The sequence below is a fragment of the Podarcis gaigeae genome (assembly GCF_964106915.1).
Source record: "Podarcis gaigeae genome assembly, chromosome: 12".
Classification (NCBI taxonomy): domain Eukaryota; kingdom Metazoa; phylum Chordata; class Lepidosauria; order Squamata; family Lacertidae; genus Podarcis; species Podarcis gaigeae.
In genome coordinates, this window is record NC_139688.1 from 11,245,103 (window position 1) to 11,269,953 (window position 24,851).

The following is a 24,851-nucleotide window of genomic DNA, read 5'->3' on the forward strand; positions in this document are numbered from 1 at the left end:
CCGCAACTCCAGAGTCGGTCCCAACTGGACCTAATGGTCAGGGGTACCTTTCCCTTTTACAATCAGGTAAATAAGATTGCAATCTTAATAATCCTTGTAGCTTTTCCCCCTCGGTTTTATTAGGTGTATGCAGAAGTAAACATAGTACCCCACATGAATATATATTTTATTCCCCAAATTTGCATACTGCTTAATCACAGTCGTCTCTAAGAGGTGTACAGAGGATCCAGTAGAATAAAACTAAAAATGAGTTAAAACATTACAGTAATGTCATAATTCAGTTGTGAAGCCTGCTGGAATAAAAATACTGTGCTAGTTCCTTGAATTCCCAGCTACTTTTCCAGAAACTTATTTATATCTAGATTAACTGAAATGGGGTCAGATTAAATTCTGGGGCAGCTGAATTCTCAACCTTATCCACTAATAGCCATGGTTGCATGCCAGCCATAGTTTCCTAGATGGTGGCTGTTTCTAAACAAATTGTGGTGCGGTGCAGCCGTGAACTGTAAGTGCTTGGCCACGTGGACAGGTGAACTTTATCACAGCAATAAAACTGAATCCAAGTGCAATAAAACTGAACACTGCAGATGACCAACCCTAAAGACGGTATAGTAGCCCTAAGGGTGGTCCTCTGTATTCCAGCCTAGGTTGCCAATTTAGTATCTAGAAATTCCATTTGCAAAAAGAAGAAGTACATTTGGCAGCTGACACACACAAAAAAGGACCCCCTTCTTGCTTGCACACAGAATGCACGTTTAGCATAACAAATCATGGTCTGGCTTTAAGCTTCTCTGGGGGGTAATTAACAGCAGGGCAAAATTCCAAATCTTTAAACAAAGCTTTAGCTGTATCCCCCCTTTCTTTCTTTTTTACTACTAAGAAGTATGCTTAACACAATGCTTTTTAATCTCTTTATCAGGTGCAGCTGTTGCCAATTTCATTCCCAGCAGAGGATTCGGTTCAGTTCCTCCTTGTTCTGCTGTCCGTCTCTCTTGCCCAGGCTGTGGCTGCGTCAGCATTCTTGCTGGAATAACTAATCGCATACGGCCAAGAGCATGTGTAGCAGAAATTTAGGCAATCCATTTGTGCAATACAGCACAGGGAGGAAACGACTGGTTTTGAACAGAATCAGAAGTAAGGATGGGGGACCTGAGGAGGTTAGCTGAGGAGCTAACTAGCATCAGAATACAGGTTGTGACAAGCAGAGAACGCAGGGTGAGGGGAGAAATCTAGGCAGCTCTAAATAAAAGACTCTGTGGTACCTACCTGTTGACAATCGATGTGTGCCCTCGGTAAACCGCCAGGCACTGGCCTGTCATCACGTCCCACTTTCGAATTGTGTGATCCGCACTACATGTAAAAGCAGCTTCATTTTCTAAGTGGCAAAATGTGATGTAGCTTTCATGTCCTGGGGGGAAAATATACAGAACTAAAAATGATCAGTACAAATTTACCAAAAGCTACAAAAGGTGATTTTTGTAACAGGAACTTGTGGCTGTCCAGATGTTGTTGGATTTCAGCTCCCATCAACCCCAGGGCAAAATGGCCAGTGTCCAGAGATGATTGCAGTCCTGCAATCTCTGGAGGATGAGAGGCTTCGCTGCCCTGGTCTTGTAACAGGAAGGTTTGCATCACACTCTTAAATCGATTACAGTGGTACCTCGGGTTACATATGCTTCAGGTTACATACGCTTCAGGTTACAGACTCCACTAACCCAGAAATAGTACCTCGGGTTAAGAACTTTGCTTCAGGATGAGAACAGAAATTGTGCTCCGGCGGCGCAGCAGCAGCGGGAGGCCCCATTGGCTAAAGTGGTGCTTCAGGTTAAGAACGGACCTCCAGAACGAATTAAGTACTTAACCCAAGGTACCACTGTACTGTGGCAGATCTGAAAGAACCTTTGTACTGGTCCTATGCTAGTCTGTCAGGACTTCCCTCACAGGATTCCTGGGAGCTGTGATTGTTAGTGCCTGGAATTCTCTACAGATCTGCAACCACTTGAAGAACTACAATACCCTGGATTGCCAGGAAAGGGAGAGATGTCTGCTAAACCTGTTTTGAATCTGTGATATAAATATGTTCTTATGCAGGGTCCCCCCCTGCAAGAACAATTGCTGTCCTTTTAAAACATGCTTTCTACTATCTCATACAAACCACAGCTCTATGCCTCAAAATTCACACTCCAGTTTTATAAAATAAATAATAAATGTTGGAAATGTAAGGAAAAAGAAGGTACTTTTTACCATATGTGGTGGGAATGTAAGAAAGTGAAGGACTTCTGGGAAATGATTTATAATGAGATTTTTAAAATGTTGAAATATACATTTAAAAAAAACAGAAGCCCTTTTACTTGGTATTGTAGGCACAGAGATTCATAAGCATGATAAAAAATTGTTTTTATATGTGACAACTGCAGCAAGAATACTATTAGCCCAACGATGGAAGCAGGAAGAACTACCAACAAAACAAGAGTTTCAGATGAAATTGATGGATTATTCCGAGTTGGTGAAATTAACTGGGAAAATTCGGAACCAGCAAGACCAGACTTTCCTGAAGGACTGGAAGAAATTCACGATATATTTGAAACACAATTGTAATCAACTGACATCGCTTGTAGGGTTACAAGAAGTTTTGTAAGGAGAACCTTATGAATTATTGCAAAAGAGGACTAAGGAGTTTATTTAGGATTTGGATTTTATAGCAATAACTATAATAATAAAATGCAAAATTAGAAAGGAAGTTTAGAAAACCATCGGTCCATTAAGATGATGGAAGTCCTAGGCAGTGATAGCCAAAGGTCTGTTATGTTGTTCAAGATGGGATGTTATGTTTGGAAAACGTGTAAAAACCAATAAAATATATATTTTTAAAAAAATTTACACTCCAGCAATCCAGTGGTGCTGTTAGGTAATTTTTAAACTCTGGACTCAATGGTTATGGGGTCTGGGGTCCCTGCTTCTCTGCTCATTTTCCTGAGTGCAGAGCCCTACCTAGATGGGCTGGCATCACATGATGTCTTGCTCTGTTAGCACTGACCCCCATTGTCCTGTGTTTTTCACACAGAGAGCAATGGGACCTGTTCCCAAGTCAGTTGCACATAAGGATTTCAGCAAGAGAATGGGTAGGAATTAAACCTCCCCCTATTCACATTCTCCGCATGCGTGGGGAGGATGCAATCTATATGAAAGATGACTAACAATTTACACTTTTGAAATTCAAGCTTCTTCTGACTCAAGAATGTTTTTGCTGTTCCTAGTTTAATAGGCACTTCCTTCTACCTACATGGTCAGCTTCCATGTTCTTTAATCATTTTGAGGTCAATCTATGGAAATTGTATAAAAAGTGGCATTTCTCATTCTGAAGATGAAAACAAACTTAAGAGCAGACAATCAAGCTGTTTACATGAGCCTTTAGTGATTATTCAGTTGCAAAAGAAACAAACAAAAACTAAGTGAACACCTAGAATTGGCTAAACTGACAGACTCAATAAGAAATCATTCAAAGGAGAGAATGGGATGTTTTTTATAAAATATATGAAAAATGGAGGTTCCCAGACCATCACTTGACTTAGCATAGATTTAAATCCCACTGACAACCAGAATGTTTCTCCACAGACTTACCAACTGAATACAGAAATTTAGAAAAGGGAATTATCAAGTAATGTTCATGGGTAGCAGAAAGTCATTTTAGGAATCAAGGAGTCAAGCCAGAAGTTGCAAAAAGACGGTTTGCACTCTCTATGAAGAATTGTATTTGAAAATGCTTGGTTTTGAGGTGCTTTTTTTATTTCATTTTTCTTTTTCATTGCTGATATGCTTTTTCTTTTTTTCTTTTTTCTTCTTTTTCTTTTAATATTCTGATTATTTGATGTGTGTATGTATGTATATGAAAAATAAAAAATATTTTTTTTAAAATGCTTTTAAATAAATAAATTTAAAAGGAAAAAACCTGCATCGAAACTCACAAAAATAACTCCAGGAAAAGATTTGTTTAAACACATTCTAAGTCAGAGTTTTCAATGTTTTTGAGTCCACGGCTCCCTTGACCAACTACATTATTTCTGCAGCACTTCTGTGGGCCTCTGGAACCTAGTTATGTCACCCCTGCAGAGCTAGCAGCCCCTCACCCCTTTTCGAGCACCTTCCCTTGTGGAGTGTTCCCTCAGCCTCCTTTCCTCTCCCCTCTCCTTGGGAGTCCTCCAGGCAGCCACTTTTGCTGTCCCTGGTCTCTGAGCTGCACCCCCCCCCCCGCCCCAAAGGGAGGTGCCTCCTCACACTGCCCCACTGGCAGAGACGGTTCCCACCCCCCCCACTCATTCATCCTGAGTTGCCCATATTGTATACAGTGGTACCTCGGGTTACAGATGCTTCAGGTTACAGACTCTGCTATCCCAGAAATAGTACCTCGGGTTAAGAACTTTGCTTCAGGATGAGAACAGAAATCATGCTCCAGAGGCGCAGCGGTGCGGGAGGCCCCATTAGCTAAAGTGGTACCTCAGGTTAAGAACAGTTTCAGGTTAAGAACGGACCTCCGGAATGAATTAAGTTCTTAACCTGAGTGAGGTACCACTGTATTTGTGATGGGTTTTAATTTATGCAAGCCGTTTGGGGAGCCAATGTCTTGGGTAGCATAAAATAAAATGGCTTCTCCAGAGTCAGTCTTGAATGAAAAGGTTTTTAAGCAAAGGTTGGATGGCAAAATGTCACCTTGCATGAACTAGTGGATTCCTGCATCACAGAGGTTGAACTACAGGACCCTCCAACTCTATGATTCTATGAAATTGCCTCACAACAATTTATATGTGTGTGCTGTATGTGTGTGTCTTAAATATATCATCATTCTGCCTTCTCCCATGAAAAAAAAGGTTTCCCATCCTCATTTGAAGGCATCCTCCAAGAATTCCAGCATGGAAGGATCTCAGTAGTCTGACTAAGCAGACAGACACACTGCAGCTTGCCAGGTCTGTTATGGGCTACCACAACCACATAGACATTAATATCACTTAACCAGAATTTGGGAGGGGCTGTGTGATGGACAGACCATTGGGGCCATCCTCCAGAAGACCCTCAGCCAATCATGGCAGGGAAGAGAAATGGCTAATCAGGAGAGAGAGTGAGGATAGTAGAGAGAGAATTTGACAGTTTAACTGCCAAATGGAGTCTCGCTAGGGAAGTTGCTTAGGGGTTTGTCAGGCAGGGTAAACCTGTTTAATTTTGTCCTGTGAAAGAAACGGACCCAGAAAGGGTCTTTTACAGAAAGAGTTAGCCATTCTAGGAGGAAAGAGATGTATTAGAAATAGCTCTGTTGTGGGGAATTATAAGTAAAGTTATTGCTCAAACCTGAAACAGCATTTCTGATGGAAAAAATACTGTCCCTTTAACCGTAAAACTGCTTTATCCTTCATTAAGCACTTGTTAGTAAAAATACAGTTTTCACTTCCATCGTGCCTCAGCTTTAATTTATACCTAGTTTGGGAAATAAGTTGTCACAGGAACACCAATATTAAAAATCTTTGCTGCTGATTTATTTTGTACAAGTGCCCTGCCACAGATAGAGAATCCCTGAATTCTCTTTTATATATATATCAATTTTATTAGTTTTCCAAATTTTAACAAATCAATCCAAAATATTTAAATTTAATACAATTTTTTAAAAGTAATTAGGTTTCCCGCTCCTGTTACAAACATATGTCCATTGCTTCCTGATGTTGCTGCTTCATTCTTCTTTATACACCTTCTCATCTATTGATTTTAATCCATTTACATAGCTAGCCTTTTATTTTTCCTTGCAATCAGCAAAAATCCCTGAATTCTCAGTTGTCATAGACAGGGATTGACCAAGGTTAAATCACCTCAGATGCAGTCATTTTGCCCTGCTCCCATCTTCACTGAGGGAGTTTGCCACAGGGTGCACCCCAGAATCAGAGGCTAAGGGAAGGTTTACCCTACCTTGAAAATGGGCCCTGCACTGGCTGTCCGCAGTGCTCCAGAGCCGTGCAGTGCCATCTTCACTACCTGTCAGGAGCCACTGGCCGTCTGGGCTGAGGCTCAGCCAGTTGATGCCTCCCTGGTGATCAGTGCAAACTTTCAGTGCTGAACTACTGCTCCCCATCTTGCGAGTTCCACAACAAGGCAGGAGCTGGGGTGGAGAGTCTCATGGGGTCCAAGCCAAAGAAGGATCAGGAGTAGACCTTAAAACAGCAGGCTGCATCAAGCCAACTCCAAGGATCATCTTTGGTGCAAAAACAAACAGTAGGGGGATGCTGCGGTCTCTACGAAAAGTGAAAAAATGTATTAATAATGATAAGAGCAACAACACCACAATAACAACAACTGATACTAGATCGCTCAGGGACACAGCCATATTAGCCAGAAGCTTGACCATTAAGCTGGTCAACCCCTGCACCTCCCCCATGAGTAAAGCCATTATATTAAACATTTCGTTGTTTATTGTAACATGAGAATAACCCTGGAAAATAAACCCTGAAAAATTTCTGGAAACTTCGCCTGGTTAAAAACATGGCCAGACTTTTGACTAAAGCCCACTGGAGTGACCCTGTTTTTCCACATGTAAGCTTTCAGCTGAAACAGTATTGAACTCTACAGTTCTATGATTCTACTACAGTTATTCCCAATTTGTATGCCAGAGCATTCTGATATAACTCGGATGAACTACTTACTGCGCCTAAAGGAGGCTTGTCTGAGGCTCTGGGTGTGCCTTCTTTGAGAACAGGTAATTCTGATCAGGTGTGATTGAATGATCCGATCATGCAATCATATCAGATGCAGACAAACATCATAATTGCTTCCCCTTCCCTGCTGTCTGTGATTTTCACTGCTCTGGGCATGTCTCTCTCTTCTCAGATGCAAAAGGAGAGGTGACTTTGCTACCAGGGTTCCTTAGCAATCTGGAGTCTGGGAAGCTGCCCTGCAGAGTTTAGGCAAACTTATATTGAATGATGCACCTACATCACATGCCAGACCTTGGAGAATGGAGGGCTATAGTTATGGCTAAGAGTTCAAGCAACAAACTCTGTAGTTTATTCCATATGTTTTTCCTCCCTCACCGCAAATAGTGGTTGCTACTCACAATTGTCCAAAAGCTAAAGGGAAGACAAATTATTTTGACGCTAGCTGCTGTCATTTTAATAAAAGCCACGGCTGTTGTGCCAAAGGTTGTGCCAAAGAAAATCAAATTCTGTGACCAGAATAGACATTGCAAATATTATGCATATCCTTAGTTTGCATACACTTACCCTGCTTCAAAAATCCAGGTTTTCAAAATGCTTGGAATTCTTTGGCAAAGGTTAAAGGATACTGAGAATATGTGGGCTGGGTGGGTGGGGGGGGCGCTGAGCTGCCTCAGATTAGTAAATTCCTTTGTGGAAACACACATACAAAACCATTTCTGCAATAAATCTCAGTGGGAGGGCAGCAGGGGTGGCAGTTATTTATCCCAGCGAGTGCACCCCCCCCCCACGCCTTGATCCCAGGAGAAATAGTCTCTAGAATGATACCATAGGGTTTGTCTTTAATCTGCACAAGGCTGCCCGGGCTAATATCTCCAAGCCAAAGAGAAGCCTGTCATAGCAAACTCTGCCTACACAAATTGTGTAAGCCAAACACAGCCCACCAGCAAAATCTATCACAGCCCATCAAGAACTCAATATGCCTCCTAGTTTGCTTCCTGCCTGGGAATGGCAAAGATAAAACAGTAAATTGTGAAGCACCTGGCAGCTCTATTCCAGCAGCCAGAAGCAGTGGCAAAAGGAAAGCATACAGATAAGGCTCCATCCATCTTTCCATTCCATTATATGGCAGTAATTTACTCCCCCGAGGGAGGGGCTGTAGCATGCAGAAGGTCCCTGGTTCAGTCCTCAGCATCTCCAGATAAGGATAGGAGAGCCTCATGTCTGAAACCCTAGAGAGCTGCTGCCAATCAGTGCAGACAATACTGATCAAGATAGGCCAATGGTCTGGCTCCATATAAGGCAGCTTCCTGGGCCCTGGGTTCCTGACCACAGTGAACTGCTCCTATTATCTTGAATGCAGCCTGGTTCAATATGAAAACTGGCCACAGGGTGAAGCTTAGCACATTCCTCCTCAAACCACGTTTATTTACTTTCTTACAATATTTATATGCTTTCTTTCATTTAAAAATAACCCACAATGCAATTTACAGTAAAGAAGTAAAGGAGAGGCTAGCATGTGGCCCTCCGAAAGCTGGTGGACTCCCAGCGCTCAAGGCTGAAATCAAACATTGTCCGGAGGGACAGAGTTTAGCCGCTCCTGCTGTAAATTGTATTTCAAGCCTTGATTCTTGCACCCACTCTAGGAACAGAGACGTAATATACGTGCAGCTATGAGGAGGGTTTTCCTAGTGGTGCAGCAATAATTGCACAGTCCCTTCCAGCTATACAATTCCATGATTCTATGTGCAACATCAACACTGCCTTTCAGCCTGCCTCGTGTGCTATTTATGTGTTGGTTAGAGCATGGTGCTGATAACGTCAAGGTCGCAGGTTTGATCCCTGTATGGGGCAACTGCATATTCTTGCATTGCAGACGGTTGGAGCAGGATGATTCTCAGGGTCCCATCATCCCTGATAGACCACACTAGCTATGGATAATGGACTCCAACATCTGCAGGCTCACAAGTGCCCCGATCCCTGCCTTTAATTTTTAAAATCAAAATTATTTCAAAATTGAGCCCACACCCAAGGTGGTGCAGATATTTTATATTCCATCTCAGGTATCCCCTAAGCCTCAATTTAATGCCACAGTCCTATACATGTTTTCTCAATAGGCAAACCCATTAAACTCAGTGGGGCTTATTCCTAACTCTTAAAGAGTACAGGATTGTAGCCTAAGCCTCAGGTGTGAAAGCGCCTTTCTGGTTTCCAAGTCCACAAGCACAGGGAAAGGGGTTGGCCAGGGGAGAAGCAACCCGGAAAAGGTCTCCCTTATGGAATCGCTTCCCCCTTTGAGCGCAGGATATTAACCTTCCTAAATGGGATGTGTGTGGAGAAATGGACCCCTTCGAGGGCGGGAAAAGTCCGGGAGCAGCCAAGACCCCTTTCGCCTGCCTCGCCCAGGAAGGGAGACAGCCGACTCCTCCCCATAACCATGTCTGCGCTGCTTCCCTCACGCCACCGCCTCCCCACCCCCCATGTCTGGGTGGGCTGAGGCTTCCCTCGCCTCTTCTAAAGAGACACCCCCCCGGACTTCCCTCACGGCCCCTCTTTAAACAAAAAGAGAAGCCTCAGGGCTCTGTCTGTAACCCTCGCCCCCAGGATACGGAGCAGATCCTGCCCGCTCCCCTCCCCCTCTGAAGAAAAAGGGGGCGCGCGCGTACACACACACAACTAGCAACGCCCCCGACCCAAATGCGCAGCGCCCACCCCCCACGTCTCTCCTGTTTCCTTTGCCTGCAGTCCTCCTCTCCGCTTTGTTTCCTGTCCCCCCTCACGCAGCCCCCCTCCTCACAGCATTCTCGCTTTCTCAAGTTTCCCTCAGGACCCCCCAAGGCTCCCCTATAACGCCAACTGTTTCCCTCGCCACCGCCACACACACGAATTTATGTATTTCTTTTTCCTATCCTGAGGACAGAAAGAAGAAAAGAAACCCCCTCCTCGTGTAAAAAAAAAAAAAAGCACATCGCTCTCCTCTCCAGGGTCACACAACTCCCCACGACTCGACGGCGTTTGGGTTTTTTATTGGGCTGCCGCTTCCCTCAGCGAACCTCTTCTCTTCTTCCCCCCCCCTTGGGTGCCACACGTTGGGTGCCTTCCCAAGACCCCCTCAGTGGGGAGTGGGTCCTTTTTTGTAGGAATGAGGAGGGGTTTCTGAACCAGATTGGTGAGGCTGGTCGTAATATCATGAGGGAGCAAAATACAAGGGTGCGAATTAGCCCCACACGGTGACCCCCATGACCCCAGCTGCGCCTGCCTTCTTCCCTCAGAAAGAGCCCCCACAGCAATCCGTGTGAAATGTCCCCAGAGAGAAGCACCCATCCCAACTGTGCAAGTTTCCCACCCGCAGGGAGTCACATCTCTCACGCGCCTCTGTCCATTTCTCCACAAAGCTACATCATAATTCATTTTCTAAACAATAAGGCAAAGCAAGTCTGCACACCCCAGCTCTCCCACACGGCACCATTCCCATGTTTCCACCTAGCAATCTCGCAGATTTTCAAAAAAAATATAATTATCATTACATGTAGACACAGCACACAAAAGTTGCTCGCTTACTTCAGTTCAAATCCCCACCCCAAGGGGAAATCCTCTTGCTCATGATCTCTGGTGTCGTTGGAGAGAAGCCAAATCAGCAAACACGCACACCCCCTTTCGCCTTCAGAGAAGCTTCATCCAAAAATGTTATCTTTTTACGCACAAACTACGGCCGGGCGAACAAGCAAAAAAAAGAAAATTAAAATCAGAAAGTGCAGGGATCCGTGCTGTAGGGTCAGGCTTCTTCACATTGTTCCAGGGGGGTGGAAGGAAAAATCCTAGAGGACACAAACTCCAGAGAGCAAACCAATCTAGTAACCGCAAAACTCATTTCCAGGCAGATCTCATTTCCTTCCATGATAAGGGGAAAGAAAAAGAAAGAAAGAAAGAAAGAAAGAAAGAAAGAAAGAAAGAAAGAAAGAAAGAAAGAAAGAAAAGGGGGTGACAGATTGCTGGGTTAATGGAGCCAAATAGTTTTGCCTGGACTCTCAGGGAGTTCCTAAATCCTAACTTTCTCCAGTGGCTTTTTGCATTGTAATAAGAAGGTGCCTATGCAGATCCTGAGACCGAGTTTAGCATGATTCATTGGGGTGGCTGTTGCAGCACTGCAGAGAGAGAAAAAGGGTTTTTAAAAGTCTTCCTGTTTAGAAAGACTAGCTGCCTTTTGTCTCCTGTTCTTACCCCCTTCAGTTGTGTGTGAAGAAGGCTCATCTGAACTGCTTGCCAAGATCCCTGCAGGACTCCGAAACCTCTCTCTCTTTCTCTCTCCTTTTACCCAGTTCTCCCCCAAAACTTTTTCACTGTTTCTTAGATTAATACAGTTGTGCAGAGCATAACTTGTCCGTCTTTTCACGCTCTGCGGGGGATCAAATACCACCCCTCAGATTTCTACAAGGTCCTAAAGAAAGCTGAATTTAATAGCAGAAACTACTAGGATCTGTAGCAGAAAAGAGTGCTGCAAGACTCTTCGCTGTTTTTACTAGGATTTAAACAACAGATTCTTGGAAATGCATAATGCCTTGCGGTATATAAGTGATATGGAAAGTTTTGTATCTCAAGGTGCTAAAGGAACACACACAATATGGAATTCCTAGGAAGGCAAGACGTGAGGGCAATGGGGAGTGTGAGGATGAGCAAGATAAGCTTTGGCCGGATCAGAACTTGGGCTTTATCAGATATGTCAGTCTAGCTCAGTGTTGCCAATCAGAGGATTGGCAGCCACTCTGCAGGGTTGCACTGCACTGCAGTTTTCTTGGGGGTGTATGGGGTGTTAGGAGAGAGGTAGTACCTCTGGTGGGGGTCATGTCGTGCTCCTTCTGGGGTAGACTGTCCACTTTTGGTCCCCGCCCTGCACTCAGCTCTCACCTGTGGCTCCAAGAAGCTGTTAGCATGCGGCATTGCCCACACTCCAGGAATGGCTTTGACTGGCTGGCTAAACCAATGGATCTCAAACCCTCAGTGTGTTAGGGGCTTCCTCTACATGTGAAGACAGGCTCAGGCGGATTGACCGAACGAGACCAATGGTGGGTCCATTGGTTAATAAGGTGGTTTCTGCATGAGCTGTAGAGGGAAGTGAGGGGCAGATGGGGCTCCTAGATGGGAAGGTAGCCCATCTAGGAGAAGGAAGACTCTGATCCTAAACCTCTGCTGCTTTGTGGGATATATTCAGAAGAAAAGGCTAAGGAGTAAACCCTACACAAATCCGGAATGGAGTCCCTAAGAAGGTTGGGTGGCACCTTGAATGCTTCCTTCCAGCAATTCCTGTAGCCAAGCTGGTGCCAAACATATTGCTCTGCTTTCCTTTGGACCACATCAGCCAGGCCAAGAGGGGTTTTTTTTGTTATCTGGGCAGCCCAGGAGGTCCATACACACTGTACAGACTTGTACCCCCGGGGAGGTCACTTGGGTGCTGCTAATGCAGCTGTTTGACTTCACCCCTGGAGGCACACTCCATTGTCTCTCAAGAGAGATGGATGCCAACAACTCAGTTTTCTCAGTCCTACCTGATGGTTCTGGGAATTAAACCTAGGAGAACTATTTGCGTACAAAGTGATTTTTCATACAGAGAAAAAGTAAGAGGTGACATACACAGGGGTGTATAAAATTATGTATGGTGCAGAGAAAGTGTATAATGAAAAGGGTTTATCCCTCTCTCATAATACTAGAACTCAGGAACATCCAAAGAAGCAGAATGTTGGAAGATTCAGGACAGAAAAAAGAAAGAAAAGTGGTACCTTGGGTTACAAACACCTTGGGTTACAAACACCTCGGGTTACAGACTCCAGTAACCCAGAAGTTGTACCGCGGGTTAAGAACTTTGCCCCAGGATGAGAACAGAAATCATGCACCGATGGTGCAGCGGCTGCGGGAGGCCACATTAGCTAAAGTAGTGCTTCAGGTTAAGAATGGTTTCAGGTTAAGAACAGACCTCCGGAACGAATTAAGTTCGTAACCAGTAGTACTAATGTAATTAATTCATCCACTGCATAGTTAAAGAGGCAGTTATGACTACTGACTTTAAGGACTTTAAAAGAGGATTAGTCTAGATCAGGAGTAGGCAAACTAAGGCCCATGGACCACAAGCGGCCCATGGGAGTCGTTTAACCGGCCCATGAGCTGCCCCCAAACCGAGCCGCTCGCTCGGCAAGTCCCCGTGCACTGTGCTAAACCAGCACGGCGCGGGGACTCACTTCTGTGGCACTGAAAATCGCGTCTGTGCAGACGCAGATGCCGGAAATTGGGTGTGCTCACGCACACGCGCAATCCGGCCCACGGAGGGCTATCCACTGGAGTGAACCGGCCCAGGCGAGGTAAACCTTGCTGACCCCCTGGTCTAGATGAAGAAGAAGGCTGCTAACCCCGATGGCTGCGTTCAGCTTCTCTGCTGGAGACGGTATGCCTCTGAATACGTTGCTGGGAATCTCAAGCAGAGAGAGCATTGTTGCACTTTGGTCCCTCTTGTGCATTTCCCATAGGCATCCAGTTGGCCATTGAGAGAACAGGAGGCTGGGCTAGATGGACCATGGGCCTGATCCTGCAGGGCAATTCTTATGCCAGACACCCCTAAGCTTTGGCCCTCCAGATGTTTTGGCCTACAACTCCCATGATCCCTAGCTAACAGGACCAGCGGTCAGGGATGATGGAAACTGTAGTCCAAAACATCTGAAGGGTCAAAGGTTGAGGATGCCTGTCTTATGTTCTTATGTCTGTCATGTTATTGCAGGGGAAGCCCAATTCACAGACGCAAATCCTCACTTGATGTTGCAAGAATCAAGTGCGGAAATTATGCGTGAATCGACCCATACATTCCACACCAGGTGGGTGGACTAGGCTGGTTAATGGGGCAAGTGGGCTGCTCTGAGCAGAGCTTGCTGAAGAATCTACCAGTGGCCTCTTCTTCCTGCTTTATTTTGCAGGAGCCACTGAGAGGCTGGAGGGCCAGGAGAACAAGGCAGCCAAATTAGTCCCAGCTGTGCCTCATTCCAGGTCAGGAAGTCAGGAACACATATCCAAGCAGCGAGTCTGAATAACCGTGTCATGCAGTGGCTCATAGGTCCATGCCATAAATCAGCCCTGCAAATAAAGTGCATGCCTTAGTGCAGTTAGCTGTGCATTAATCTGTAGCACCAATCTGATATAGCTGGCTGTCTACCCTAATTATTCACTTTAAAGGCTGGATATTGCTATTTCAGCCATCGATATAATAAAACGGGTTTGCTCCCATTTCACCAAATAGTAGGAAGTTTCAGGGGCAGCTCTGTAAAGGATCGGTTTCCTTGTGAGAGAACAGTCTCCATTATCTTTTTATGTAATGTTATATTTACAAAAATAGGAAATGAACATGAAGAAGCAGGCAACAGCCAAGACCAGTACTGCTGGGTTTTAACCCATGTTGGTTCCTCCCAAATCAAATAACATGTCATTTGAAACCCCCCCACACCTACAAGGCTCTTTAGCATTTAACTGGGGGGGGGGGGATACAAAATGTGATTTCTGCCTCCACTGCTTCTCTCCAACTGTTTCTGTCAAATTCCCACCAAAACAACTAGAGTGTGTTCAGTAGCAGTCTGCCACCAGCAATCAAAAGCCATCAGTGCTAATTTAAGGAAGCACCTTTCAGCCAACAGTGCTCACTGAAGAAAGATCTTTTAGCTATTGAATTACAAGAGTCTAGAGAAATTTTTATCCTCTCACTTGACAGCTATAACAACAGTATTAAGAGTAGTTCCCTTGCATCTGAAGTTTTGACTGAACAAACATTACCTCTGGCTAATCTGGCTTCTTTTTCATTTGGTGAATAAGCATTTAGACTCCCACGGCAAGCTTCAATTGCAGCTGGAACAAAATAAAAGAGGTAAAAAAAATGGCATTTGATCCTGCCTTGTTTTGCTTTCAAGAGGCAAAAGGTTTTGGACAAAACCACTATTTATGTTTACAAACAAAATAAACAACCTTATTAAGTTTTAAATGGAGAGAGGATAAAACTACTTCTGATTCCTGTTTTGTGGGGCCAAATCCAAGATGATTAGGAGTGCTATGGTCTTCTGCAGACAATAAAGGATCTTTTGTTCATTCTAGGAAGTGGAGCCAGCAATGTTTTAAAGGCCTAAGCAGTCAGTCTCAAGCCCCTTCTTAAGCTGATCATAAACAATGAAGTGCCCAGCCATTGGAATTAACTTTCCTAGAGGATTAGCCCTCTGCACAGTGCAAGTCTATCCCATGTGATAAAAGCAAGAGGAGGTCAGTATCCAGAAACAGAGTCTCCAAGTTGCTCAGACTAGTGAGAAATCCTGATTGGGAAGCCATCAGAGTATCATCTCACCTGCTCTGGTCTCCTGCTGTTAAGAAGTTTTGTTACACGTGAATGTCTGAACCTTCGTGCGTGTCTACCCTGCCTAAGGACCCAGCCGAGACACCCACCTGGGAAATGAGACCAGTTGCTTGGAAACAGAATGTGCATTGCTTAAATATGTGTGGTAAAATGGTAAAACCAGCACTTTGAATTGGGCCCCGAAACTATTGGCAGCCAGTGCAGTTGGCCCAGAATCAGCGTAACATGTTCTGTGTTGGCTGCTGAGGAAGAAAGAGCCCTTTCTCTATGACCAGCATGGACATGCAGAAGGCTAGCAGAGAAGGGATGGGTGGGTGATTCTTTCTCTCCTCAACCAGTCCACTTGGTAGAAGCAGTGGCATAGCATTGGTTGCTGGCGTCCAGGGCGTGTGGTATGTGTCGGTCAGAGGGTGTCAGCCCAGCTAATGCTGCCAGAGTGACCCCACCCCCACCGGAGCAAAGCAGAGCTGCAATGAGCTGCTTGGCTGGCCAGTGTGGCCCTTAGCAGGTGGAGAAGAGCACTAGGCCAGGCCATGCTGGGGGCACCCGCTTGAAAATTGTGCACCTGGAGCCACAAGCCGCTGGCATCCCACACGCTATGTCCCTGGGTAGAAATGTTTTTCCTAGCCAGTTAAGAGGTTATAAATACCTGCATTTCTATGCAGGCTTCAGATGACAACCAACACGGAAATTCAAGCTTCTAGCCTCATGGCATGCACACACACACACACACACACACACACACACACACACGGAATGCAGGCTTCTAGCTTTTGTGGACTTACTTGATCAATGCATTGAATGTGTTAGAAAACCCATTATGGACTCCTGGACACCACCGTTCCTCTTCTGTTGTTGTACTTATTGCAAAAACGGAAAGTTGTCTCAATACACAAATCTTCCTCCCTGGATTTTGGATAATACATTTGGTACCTCTAATTATAAAGCACCCTTTTCAGCGGTGCATACCTGGCTGCTGGTACAGCTGTTTTAGGAAAGGGTTACCGCCTGCAGCCAGCTCCAGTCAAGTCAGCCATTTCCCAGGGATATTGTTGCGTTGTTGGAATTTGAAAAACAACACACACACTCGTTGTAATCATCTAACCTGTTCCCTACTTTGGTGGAAGCTCTTGCTTCATATGCAGTGAACTGGCCTCCTGCCCAGCCTTGTCTGTCTCTAACAATACATTCCTGAGGGGCTAAATCTAAGCACAAGCCAAAGGATATAAGTGTAAAAGTATATAAACAGGTCTTGGTCAACATCGCTCTTGTTTACACCAGAGATAAATGAGGAAATGGGACCCAAATTGTGAAATTGAAAACAAAATGAAGGAGCAAATAAATGAAATCTACCAGTGGCTGTTTCACATTTCAAAAAGGAATACTCCTTTTTAGTTTGCAAGATTTGTTTGCAAACTAGCAACTGAAATGGAATGAAGATTGTCGTAATTATTTTTTCAAAGTAGGAAGAGTCTTATAAATAACTGCAGGTTTTGTTGTTGTTGAAAAAAATCACATAGGGACAAAAAGAAAGATGACTGATAAGTTGGAAGATGAAGGTGAGCAAATATCATTTCACATACCGTATTTTTTGCTCTATAAGACTCACCCCCCCCTAAAAAGTAAAGGGAAATGTGTGTGCGTCTTATGGAGCGAATGCAGGCTGCGCAGCTATCCCAGAAGCCAGAACAGCAAGAGGGATTGCTGCTTTCACTGCGCAGCGATCCCTCTTGCTGCTCTGGCCTCTGAGATTCAGATTTTTTTTTTCTTGTTTTCCTCCTCCAAAAACTAGGTGCGTTTTGTGGTCTGGTGCGTCTTATAGAGCAAAAAATACGGTACTTAGAACTTGGTTGCAGCTTGGTTGCATGCTGAGTGGTGACCAGGTCCAGGGGTACAGCACTTGCCCAAGCCTGGATGAGACAATCCACCTGTCTCATCCGAGGTAGGTCTGGAGGGTGGGGCCACATAGACAGGATCCCCACCCCCCAGTAATTGTTTTGTTGTCATTTTTCCTACATACTGGAACAAGACATCCCATTTAATCCAACAGTGTTGCAGAATCAAAATATACATAAACTCAGTGCTGGAGACCATTGTAGGAATAACAATTCCCTTAAAGTAGTGGACAGGATGTTTCAGTAGTGGCCATCCATTTGAGGGATGGTACCATCATGGTCCATTTTTAGGTGCCGGGCTAATACTTCTTATTGACCCAGGATTTTGGCGGTTAAGTTAGCTGCTTCTGTGGGGTAGGGCTTGTACTCACGGCATTGTTGGATGAGCATTTTAAGGAATTCTGTATTGCACATTGATTTGTAATTTGGCATTTAATTAAGTTTACCTGCTTGCATTTTACCTTGTTAAAGTCCTTTGATTGATGGAGGGTAGGTGGGTGTCTGACAAACACAGAAGGCTGCTTGGAAGGATGAAGAAGAAAAAGTGAAATGTTTTGCTGAAGTGAGAAATAATCGTTCCCTTCTCCTGCGCGAAAGACTGCAGTTAGCTGATTCATAAGCATCTGTTTCCATTCATTCCAGACTGCGTGCTCTGATACTGCTGGATTCCTTTCCAGCTCTGACTAGGGGGCCAAGGAGCGGTTTTGCTGCTAAACATAGCATATATACCCAAGATGACATGGTCTGAATATGGATGGATGCGGGAAGGAGCCTTTTATGAACTTCCTTTAACTCATCTGGTTTTGCAGACAGTCCTCCGACTCAACTTACACAGTGTAATCAGCGGTTTTGCTCTGACGAATGGAATGTGCATCCATACTCTGTCTTGCTCCAAGTGAAACAGGAGAGTCACTGCTGTTTCTGACCGAGCAGACAGAGCCCCCGTTCCAGTCATTCTTAAACCTTGGCGCAGTCCCCACTTCCTTTCTCTTCCTTCATGATCAACAGTATCCCAGGGGTCACCAGCCTGATACCCAGGGGCCCACCAAGGCCTTGTCCCTATAGGGTGCCCTCTCCCTGCTGAAATCAGGCTAGATAGAAGCCCCATCTAAGCTAGCTTGTTCTTCTTACTTATAGTAGTGGTTGCTGTCCAATCAACAGCAGGGAAGCCAGATTCCATTGCCATTCCAATTACCTTTTGTATAGTATTTTTCGCTCTATAGGACGCACCAGACGATAATATGCATCTAGTTGGGGGGGGGGGGAGGAAACAAGAAAGAAAAAAATCTGAATCCCAGAAGCCAGAACAGCAAGAGGGATCTGGCTTCTGGGATAGCCTCTTGCTGTTCTGGTTTCTGGGATAGCCGCTGAAGCCTCTCCTGGGCAGCAGGATGAAGGCTCTCCCTGCCCGGAAGAGGCTGTGTGCGGGTAAGCTGCCCTCTGTACTTCCCCCATCTCCCACAAGAACTGTGCGCTCTTTAAAGGGAGTGCGGTTCTTGGGGGCTTTTCTGGGATGTGGGGGAAGGGACAGAGTCATGCGCTCTGTCCCTTCCCCCCACTTCCCGCAAGAGCCACGCAAAGCCTCCTCAGGACAGCAGGGAGCCTTCGTCCCGCTGCCCTACGGAGGCTTCACGGGTGCTATCCAAAAGCCAGAATAGCTAGAGGGTGTGCTGCGCAGAGCTCCCTCTAGCTGGTCTAGCTTTGCGCGAAGCCTCTGCAGGGCACGGGGCGCCTTCATCCCCTTGCCCTGCGGAGGCTTCACGGGCTGTCCCAGAAGCCAAAACAGCGAGGTGGAGCGCTGCGCAGTGCTCCAGCTCGCTGTTTTGGCTTCTGGCTTAGCCGCGCAGCCTGCATTCGCTCCATAAGTCGCACACACATTTCCCCTTACTTTTTAGGAGGGAAAAAGTGCGCCTTATAGAGCGAAAAATACGGTATGTCATGGGATTGCTCCATCTTGCCCTTCACCTAGGGCAAGGAAATGTGTTGGGCCAGCTCCGGAAATACTGCTTGTGGTACAATGGTGTTGCCTTGCTCTTCCCTCATCACACATGGCCTGACATGTGCGCCTGTACAAGCAGCGGCTAAATTCACACGTAGCAAAAACCTGGAACAGTTTATATGCGTTGTTTATGCGTTCTTAACACTGTGACACCAGATGGCGCTGTGGAGTTCCATTTTTGCCAACCCGATTTCTCATACAAAGTTCGCAATGCGTTTAAACCGAAACGCTTCTTTGATGTGTCTAGATCCAGCCTCTCTTAAGAAACAACCAAGTAGACACAGGATTGATACGGGTTGTGTGTTACGTTGTGTGTCTACTGCTTCCCAAGCCAGCAGTGAGAGTGCACTTGGTGCAAAGTAAACAACAGTGTAAACAAAGCCAAAGATTTAACTTCTCGTTCTATTGCTCATGGTCTGCTGTTCCCTAACAAGCCCCTGTCACTAGCCATCCTTAAGCTGTGATTCGTTGTTGGCTTACAGATCGTGGCTTCTGACGCAACAGGAAGTTGGTTATCCTGGCCGGTTATCCTGCTAATGGCAGGGGAGGAGCAAAGTGGGAGGCGTGGTAAAACGTGCTGTAAGAAATTGGGTAAACCAGTCATCAACATGGATTCTGTGATGGAGGTGAGTGATGTGTCAGATTTTGTTTACCTTTTTTTAAAGACGGGTGGATAGAACCAGAGGTGGAGGAAGGGGGGTGCGGTAGGTGCTGCCCCGGGTGTCATCACTGAGGGGGAGGGGTGACAAAATGACAAAAATATGAGTTTATTTTTTAAAAAAAGGATTAAAAATTGGACTCACGATATTTTTTAGTTCAGTCAACAAATGCAACAAAATGTTTGCATTTAATGAGGGTGGATTTCTGTATTGGGGTGGGGTAGGGGGGTTATGTTATGTTGTAAATAACATTTCTAATAAAAAAATGAAAAAATGAAAATGAGATGCGGCTGGCACTGGGTGCAACACTGCAAGGGCTGGCACTTACCACGGGGTCTGCAGTGTGCCCAAGCCACGCGTCTCTCCTGGGAGTGACGTGGTGGCTTGGGCGCCTGCAGGCTCAGCGCTGCCTGAAACGGCAGCGTGGATTTTGCACCTGCTCACCGCATCTCCCTCAGCCACCCTACAGCTGAAGGGGAGGCTGCAGAGAGGCTCCATGCAGCGTGCCCGCCCCCCATGGGCAGCTCGCCCCCGGCTGCACCGGGCACCTGAACGGCTAGCTACGCCGCTGGATAGAACTGGCTGGATGCGCTGAGACAGGCACATGTTGTGCTGAATGAACAGAGAGGTGTGCAAGGTGATTCACTGCAAGTACACGATGGCGTGTGAACTGCCCCATCTTTGGTACAAGTCCCACGAGATTCCAAGAGACATTATGGAATGTGGCAGCTTGCCAATGGCTAACCGTAACCATTAAATGCTGTGAAAGTGACTCAGTGGGTTTGGGGGGGGCATCATTGCTAGGGCTGGGAAGGATGGAAAGCAGTTAAGGTGCCTTTCAAATTCCACTGGTACCCCCAAAGTATCTGTGAAAACCTCAGGGTTTCTTTCTGTAAACCCAGAAATAACATTTCTGCCACATTTCACCCGCCTTTGGGAGCTATAAAGCACTAAGCCAAAGTACAGCCTGAGGTTTTCCATTCCATTATATGATTATTAATTGCGGTGGGGAGGAATAAAGGCATGGAAGTTTGCAGAGCACCCCTCTTCTACCCAGAGTTGAGAACAAATGGAATTATAAAGCTCACAGCAGGAGCACCAAATTGCCTCTGGAGACCTGGGTTCAGTTTGCACGTCAATCAAAAAGAGACACACATGAATTTGGACCAGCCATTTTATGGTCCTGCGCTTATGGTCAGCAACCTTGTTGCCATTTTTTCAGGAAGCAGAAGAACCACTTTACACAGCAGGGTGCTGGGAGATGCCACGCTGCGGTCTGTTAACATTTCCTGTGGGAAGTCTCCAGGCCAAGTCACAGTTTAGAGCAAAAAGAAGATGGCCCTGCCATGTTTCCACAGGGGACAAGTGCGCTTACACACAAACACACCCACCCACACACCTGAAGTATGGGCATGAACAAGTTGCAAACCGATTGCGGAGAATCTTTATCAACCTGAAGGCACAGGGCCCTGCTTCCGAACTTCTTGTTTCTTGGACAGGTGGGAAATGTGAACAAGTATGTGGCAGTGGGTGGGTCTGAAAGAGGATTAGACAAATTAATTGAGAATAAGGTTATCACAGGCCCTCCAAGTGTCCTTACTTTCCAGGGACTGTCTTGGATTTACAGACACCATCCTGGTTTCTGATTTGATCCTGGAATGCCCCACTTTTCCTTAGGACGTCCCTATTTTCCTCAGAGAAATGTTGCAGGTAACAGAGTTATGCAACCCCCGAGCCAAGGAGATAAAAAACTATACAACCTTTAGAAGACATCTAAATGCAGCCCTCTATGGGGAATTGTTTATTATTTAAGTTTTATTATGTTTTGAATTATGTTGGAAGCTGCCCAGAGTGGCTGAGGCAACCAAGTTAGATTGTTGTTGTTGTTGTTGTTGATGATGATATTGGAATAAAGGTAAAGGTAAAGGGACCCCTGAACATTAGGTCCAGTCATGACCGACTCTGGGGTTGTGGCGCTTATCTTGCTTTATTGGCTGAGGGAGCTGGTGTACAGCTTCCAGGTCATGTGGCCAGCATGACTAAGGCACTTCTGGTGAACCAGAGCAGTGCACAGAAACGCCGTTTACCTTCCCACCGGAGCGGTACCTATTTATCTACTTGCCCTTTGACATGCTTTCGAACTGCTAGGTTAGCAGGAGCTGGGACTGAGCAACGGGAGCTCACCCCGTCGCGGGGATTCGAACCACCGACCTTCTGATCGGCAAGTCCTAGGCTCTGTGGTTTAACCCACAGCACCACCCGCGTCCCAGATATTGGAATAGGAAGTCCCTATTTTCACTGGAGAAATGCTGGAGGCTATGCTATGAATGGCCACAAGCAACAATGCTTTCACTGTTGGAATCAACATACCTCAAAAACAGCTGCTGGGGATCACAACTGGGGAGAGTGTTGTTGTGTTTAGGTGCTGCTTTTGGGCTTGCCATAGGCATTTGGTTGTCCCCTGTAAGAATAGGATCCTGGGCTAGCTAGATATTTGGTCTAATCCCAGCAGGGCTCTTGTGTAAAGAGACAATGTCACTTTCAGGAGAGAGGGGGGAAAACACCAAACAAAAACAAAGCATTTTACACTTTGAGTTGAAGCAAAAAGAAAGCTCCTTGAGTTCTCCTCTGATTACTATTATTACAGGTTCATATGATCCCATTGTTTTTGTTTCGTCCCGCTGGCCAAGATAACCACGTCCCACTGTGCGAGTCTCAGCACATTCTGCTCCCTGCTTAGTTACATTTCGGAGAAATTGCGATGCTGGAAACTCCAGTCACACGGTCAAACCATTTCAAGTGTTGCAGTATAAACAGGACCAGACTAGGTTACGACCGGCTTCTAAAAGAGTTCTGTTTTTTGCTTTCACCTTTCTGAAATTAGAACATAAGGAATATGGATGGGCGGGTTTGCCTTTAGAACATGTTTGTATCCTGGATGGTAAGCAAAATTATTCCTGAAGGAAGCTGGGGGCTCAGGAAGCAAGGTGGAAAAGAGAGCTCTGTGTTGCACAGCTGGCAATGGCTTTAGGAACCAGCACTACAGTCATTAGGGACGCGGGTGGCGCTATGGGTTAAACCACAGAGCCTAGGGCTTGCCGATCAGAAGGTCAGCGGTTCGAATCCCTGCAATGGGATGAGCTGCTGTTGCTCGGTCCCTGCTCCTGCCAACCTAGCAGTTTGAAAGCACGTCAAAGGGCAAGTAGATAAATAGGTACCTCTTCGGCGGGAAGGTAAATGGCGTTTCCGTGCGCTGCTCTGGTTCGCCAGAAGCGGCTTAGCCATGCTGGCCACATGACCCGGAAGCTGTACGCCAGCTCCCTTGGCCAATAAAGCAAGATGAGCACCGCAACCCCAGAGTCGGTCACGAATGGACCTAATGGTCAGGGGTCCCTTTACCTTTACCTTTACTACAGTCATTGTGAGGCTTCTTTCTATGTGGCGCCTCTCCAAATGTGTACAAAACTAGCTGATTGATGCTAAGTAGTACCTGGAATGATAAAGAAGAGCACATTTCCTTGCTCCTATTTCCCCTGTTTTATCCAAATTAGTGTAAATTAATGTTCAACAGAAACAGATGAGATTCTCAATTTGTTTCCCTTTATTGTTAGTTTGTGAAATTGCACAGCTGCAGTAAATGCTTGAGATGCAATTACAAAAAACAAAACAAACAACAAGGCTACTGTACTGCCCAAATCTCAAAGGAATGGGTTTTTAAGAGGAAACCTTTGCAATCAACTGGAGGCGGTTTGCTCCTTGTGGGTTCCTTCTGCTTTTAAGGCAAGTGACGCCGTTGCTGAATTTTTAACTCAAATGGAATTCCGCAGCACTTTTGAGTTTTCGCCTCTCACTGGCACTTCAGATGGAATTCTGCTGGGAATCCACTAGAAACTGACCGTTAGTCTGTGATGACTGGGAGCTGACTGAGGGCAGTGGCGCAGCGGCCCATAAAATAAGAGAACCACAGAACCATAGAACTGTAGAGTTGGAAAATACCCCATGCAGGAATTTCAACAAAATAATAATAATAATAATAATAATAATAATAATAATAATAATAATAATAATAATAATAAAATTATTTATACCCCTCTCATCTGGATGAGCTACTCTAAAGCATCCATGATAGAAAGCTATCCAACCTCTGCTTAGAAATCTCCAAGGAAGGAGAATCTGCCGCTTTTCCACTGTTGAACACCTCTTACCATCAGAAAGTTCTTCCTGATGTTTCGTCAGAATCTCTTTTCTTGTCACATTACCCACACAAGATCACGGAGCTCAAAAGATACACTATGTTCAGGGCCGTGCTTTTAGAGAGACCCCAAAATGTGTGTTTTGTGGCGCTGTGCAAGATTTCAGCTCTGAAAAAGCATGGGGGGGTCAGGGAGGCGAGATCTGGGCATGAAATTGTGTGAGGTCATGGTGCCCAAAATGGCCACCGTGCTCTCGCAAGGGAAAATGGAACATCCCAGTTTTTTCGGGACATTTGAGGGGTATGCCAATGATTAGGCAGAACCACCTTCCTGACACCTGCATCGCCATCCGCTTACCAGGATGGGGCGGGTGGGAACGGGGTGGTTGCAAGTTTGGGGCTGCAGAGACATACTGGTGGTGGCACCAGAATGGCTCTTCCAGTGCAATCTCTCTCTCTCTCTCTCTCTCTCTCTCTCTATATATATATATATATCAGTTTTTTAACATATCATTTTCAACAGTAATTAAACATACTTTTACATCTTATTCAATTTTTTGACTTCCATCAGTCCTGTCTGAAAATTTTCCAATCCAACAGTAATTAAACATACTTTTACATCTTATTCAATTTTTTGACTTCCATCAGTCCTGTCTGAAAATTTTCCAATCTAATCTCTTAGTATGCATTTCTTATTTTCCCTATTACATTTCAAACTCATAACCAATATCTCCATCTTTTTCTACCTTGTAACACTTTGTATATTTCTCCTTACAAAACTTCTTGTAGTCCTACTAGCGTCATTTGTTGATTACAGTTGCTCTTCAAATAATTCATATACTTCTTCCAAACTTCTGTAAATCTCTGGTCCCACATGTTTCAAATATTTTGTGTCATTTTGTCCAATTCTGCATAGTCCATTAATTTTGTCTGCCATTCTTCTTTCATCGGAATTTCTTCTTGCTTCCATTTCTGGGCTAACAATACTCTTGCCGCTGTTGTTGCACATAAGAACAGTTTGACATCTTGTCTATTAATGTCTTGGC

The 24,851-nt window shown here is 45.3% G+C and overlaps 2 protein-coding genes across 9 annotated transcripts in view; one reads left to right on the top strand and one right to left on the bottom strand.

Annotated features, from left to right (window-relative positions):
• Positions 1-15,094, bottom strand: part of WDR86 (WD repeat domain 86) — a 28,911-nt gene extending 13,817 nt beyond the window's left edge. Inside the window, exons 1-5 of one of the 5 annotated variants that reach the window (XM_083705073.1) lie at positions 15,052-15,094; positions 14,493-14,564; positions 10,251-10,395; positions 5,950-6,272; positions 1,267-1,408 (exon numbers count right to left, since the gene is read on the bottom strand). In XM_083705073.1, the coding sequence (XP_083561199.1) occupies positions 1,267-1,408; positions 5,950-6,112 (305 nt within the window). In that variant the 5' untranslated portion in view covers positions 6,113-6,272; positions 10,251-10,395; positions 14,493-14,564; positions 15,052-15,094. Of the gene's footprint in view, positions 1-1,266; positions 1,409-5,949; positions 6,273-6,680; positions 6,903-10,250; positions 11,472-14,492; positions 14,565-15,051 lie in introns of those variants that run through there. The other 4 variants (XM_083705074.1, XM_083705075.1, XM_083705072.1 and 1 more) reach the window with 4 other exon arrangements.
• LOC310828070 (uncharacterized protein) overlaps positions 5,158-24,851 on the top strand; it is a gene marked incomplete at its 3' end in the record, with an annotated part of 28,052 nt that continues 8,358 nt past the window's right edge. For 2 of the 4 annotated variants that reach the window (XM_083705162.1, XM_083705163.1), the window contains exons 1-2: positions 16,167-16,619; positions 19,437-19,580. In XM_083705162.1, the coding sequence (XP_083561288.1) occupies positions 16,614-16,619; positions 19,437-19,580 (150 nt within the window). In that variant the 5' untranslated portion in view covers positions 16,167-16,613. Of the gene's footprint in view, positions 5,199-16,166; positions 16,620-19,069; positions 19,581-24,851 lie in introns of those variants that run through there. The other 2 variants (XR_014556603.1, XR_014556604.1) reach the window with 2 other exon arrangements.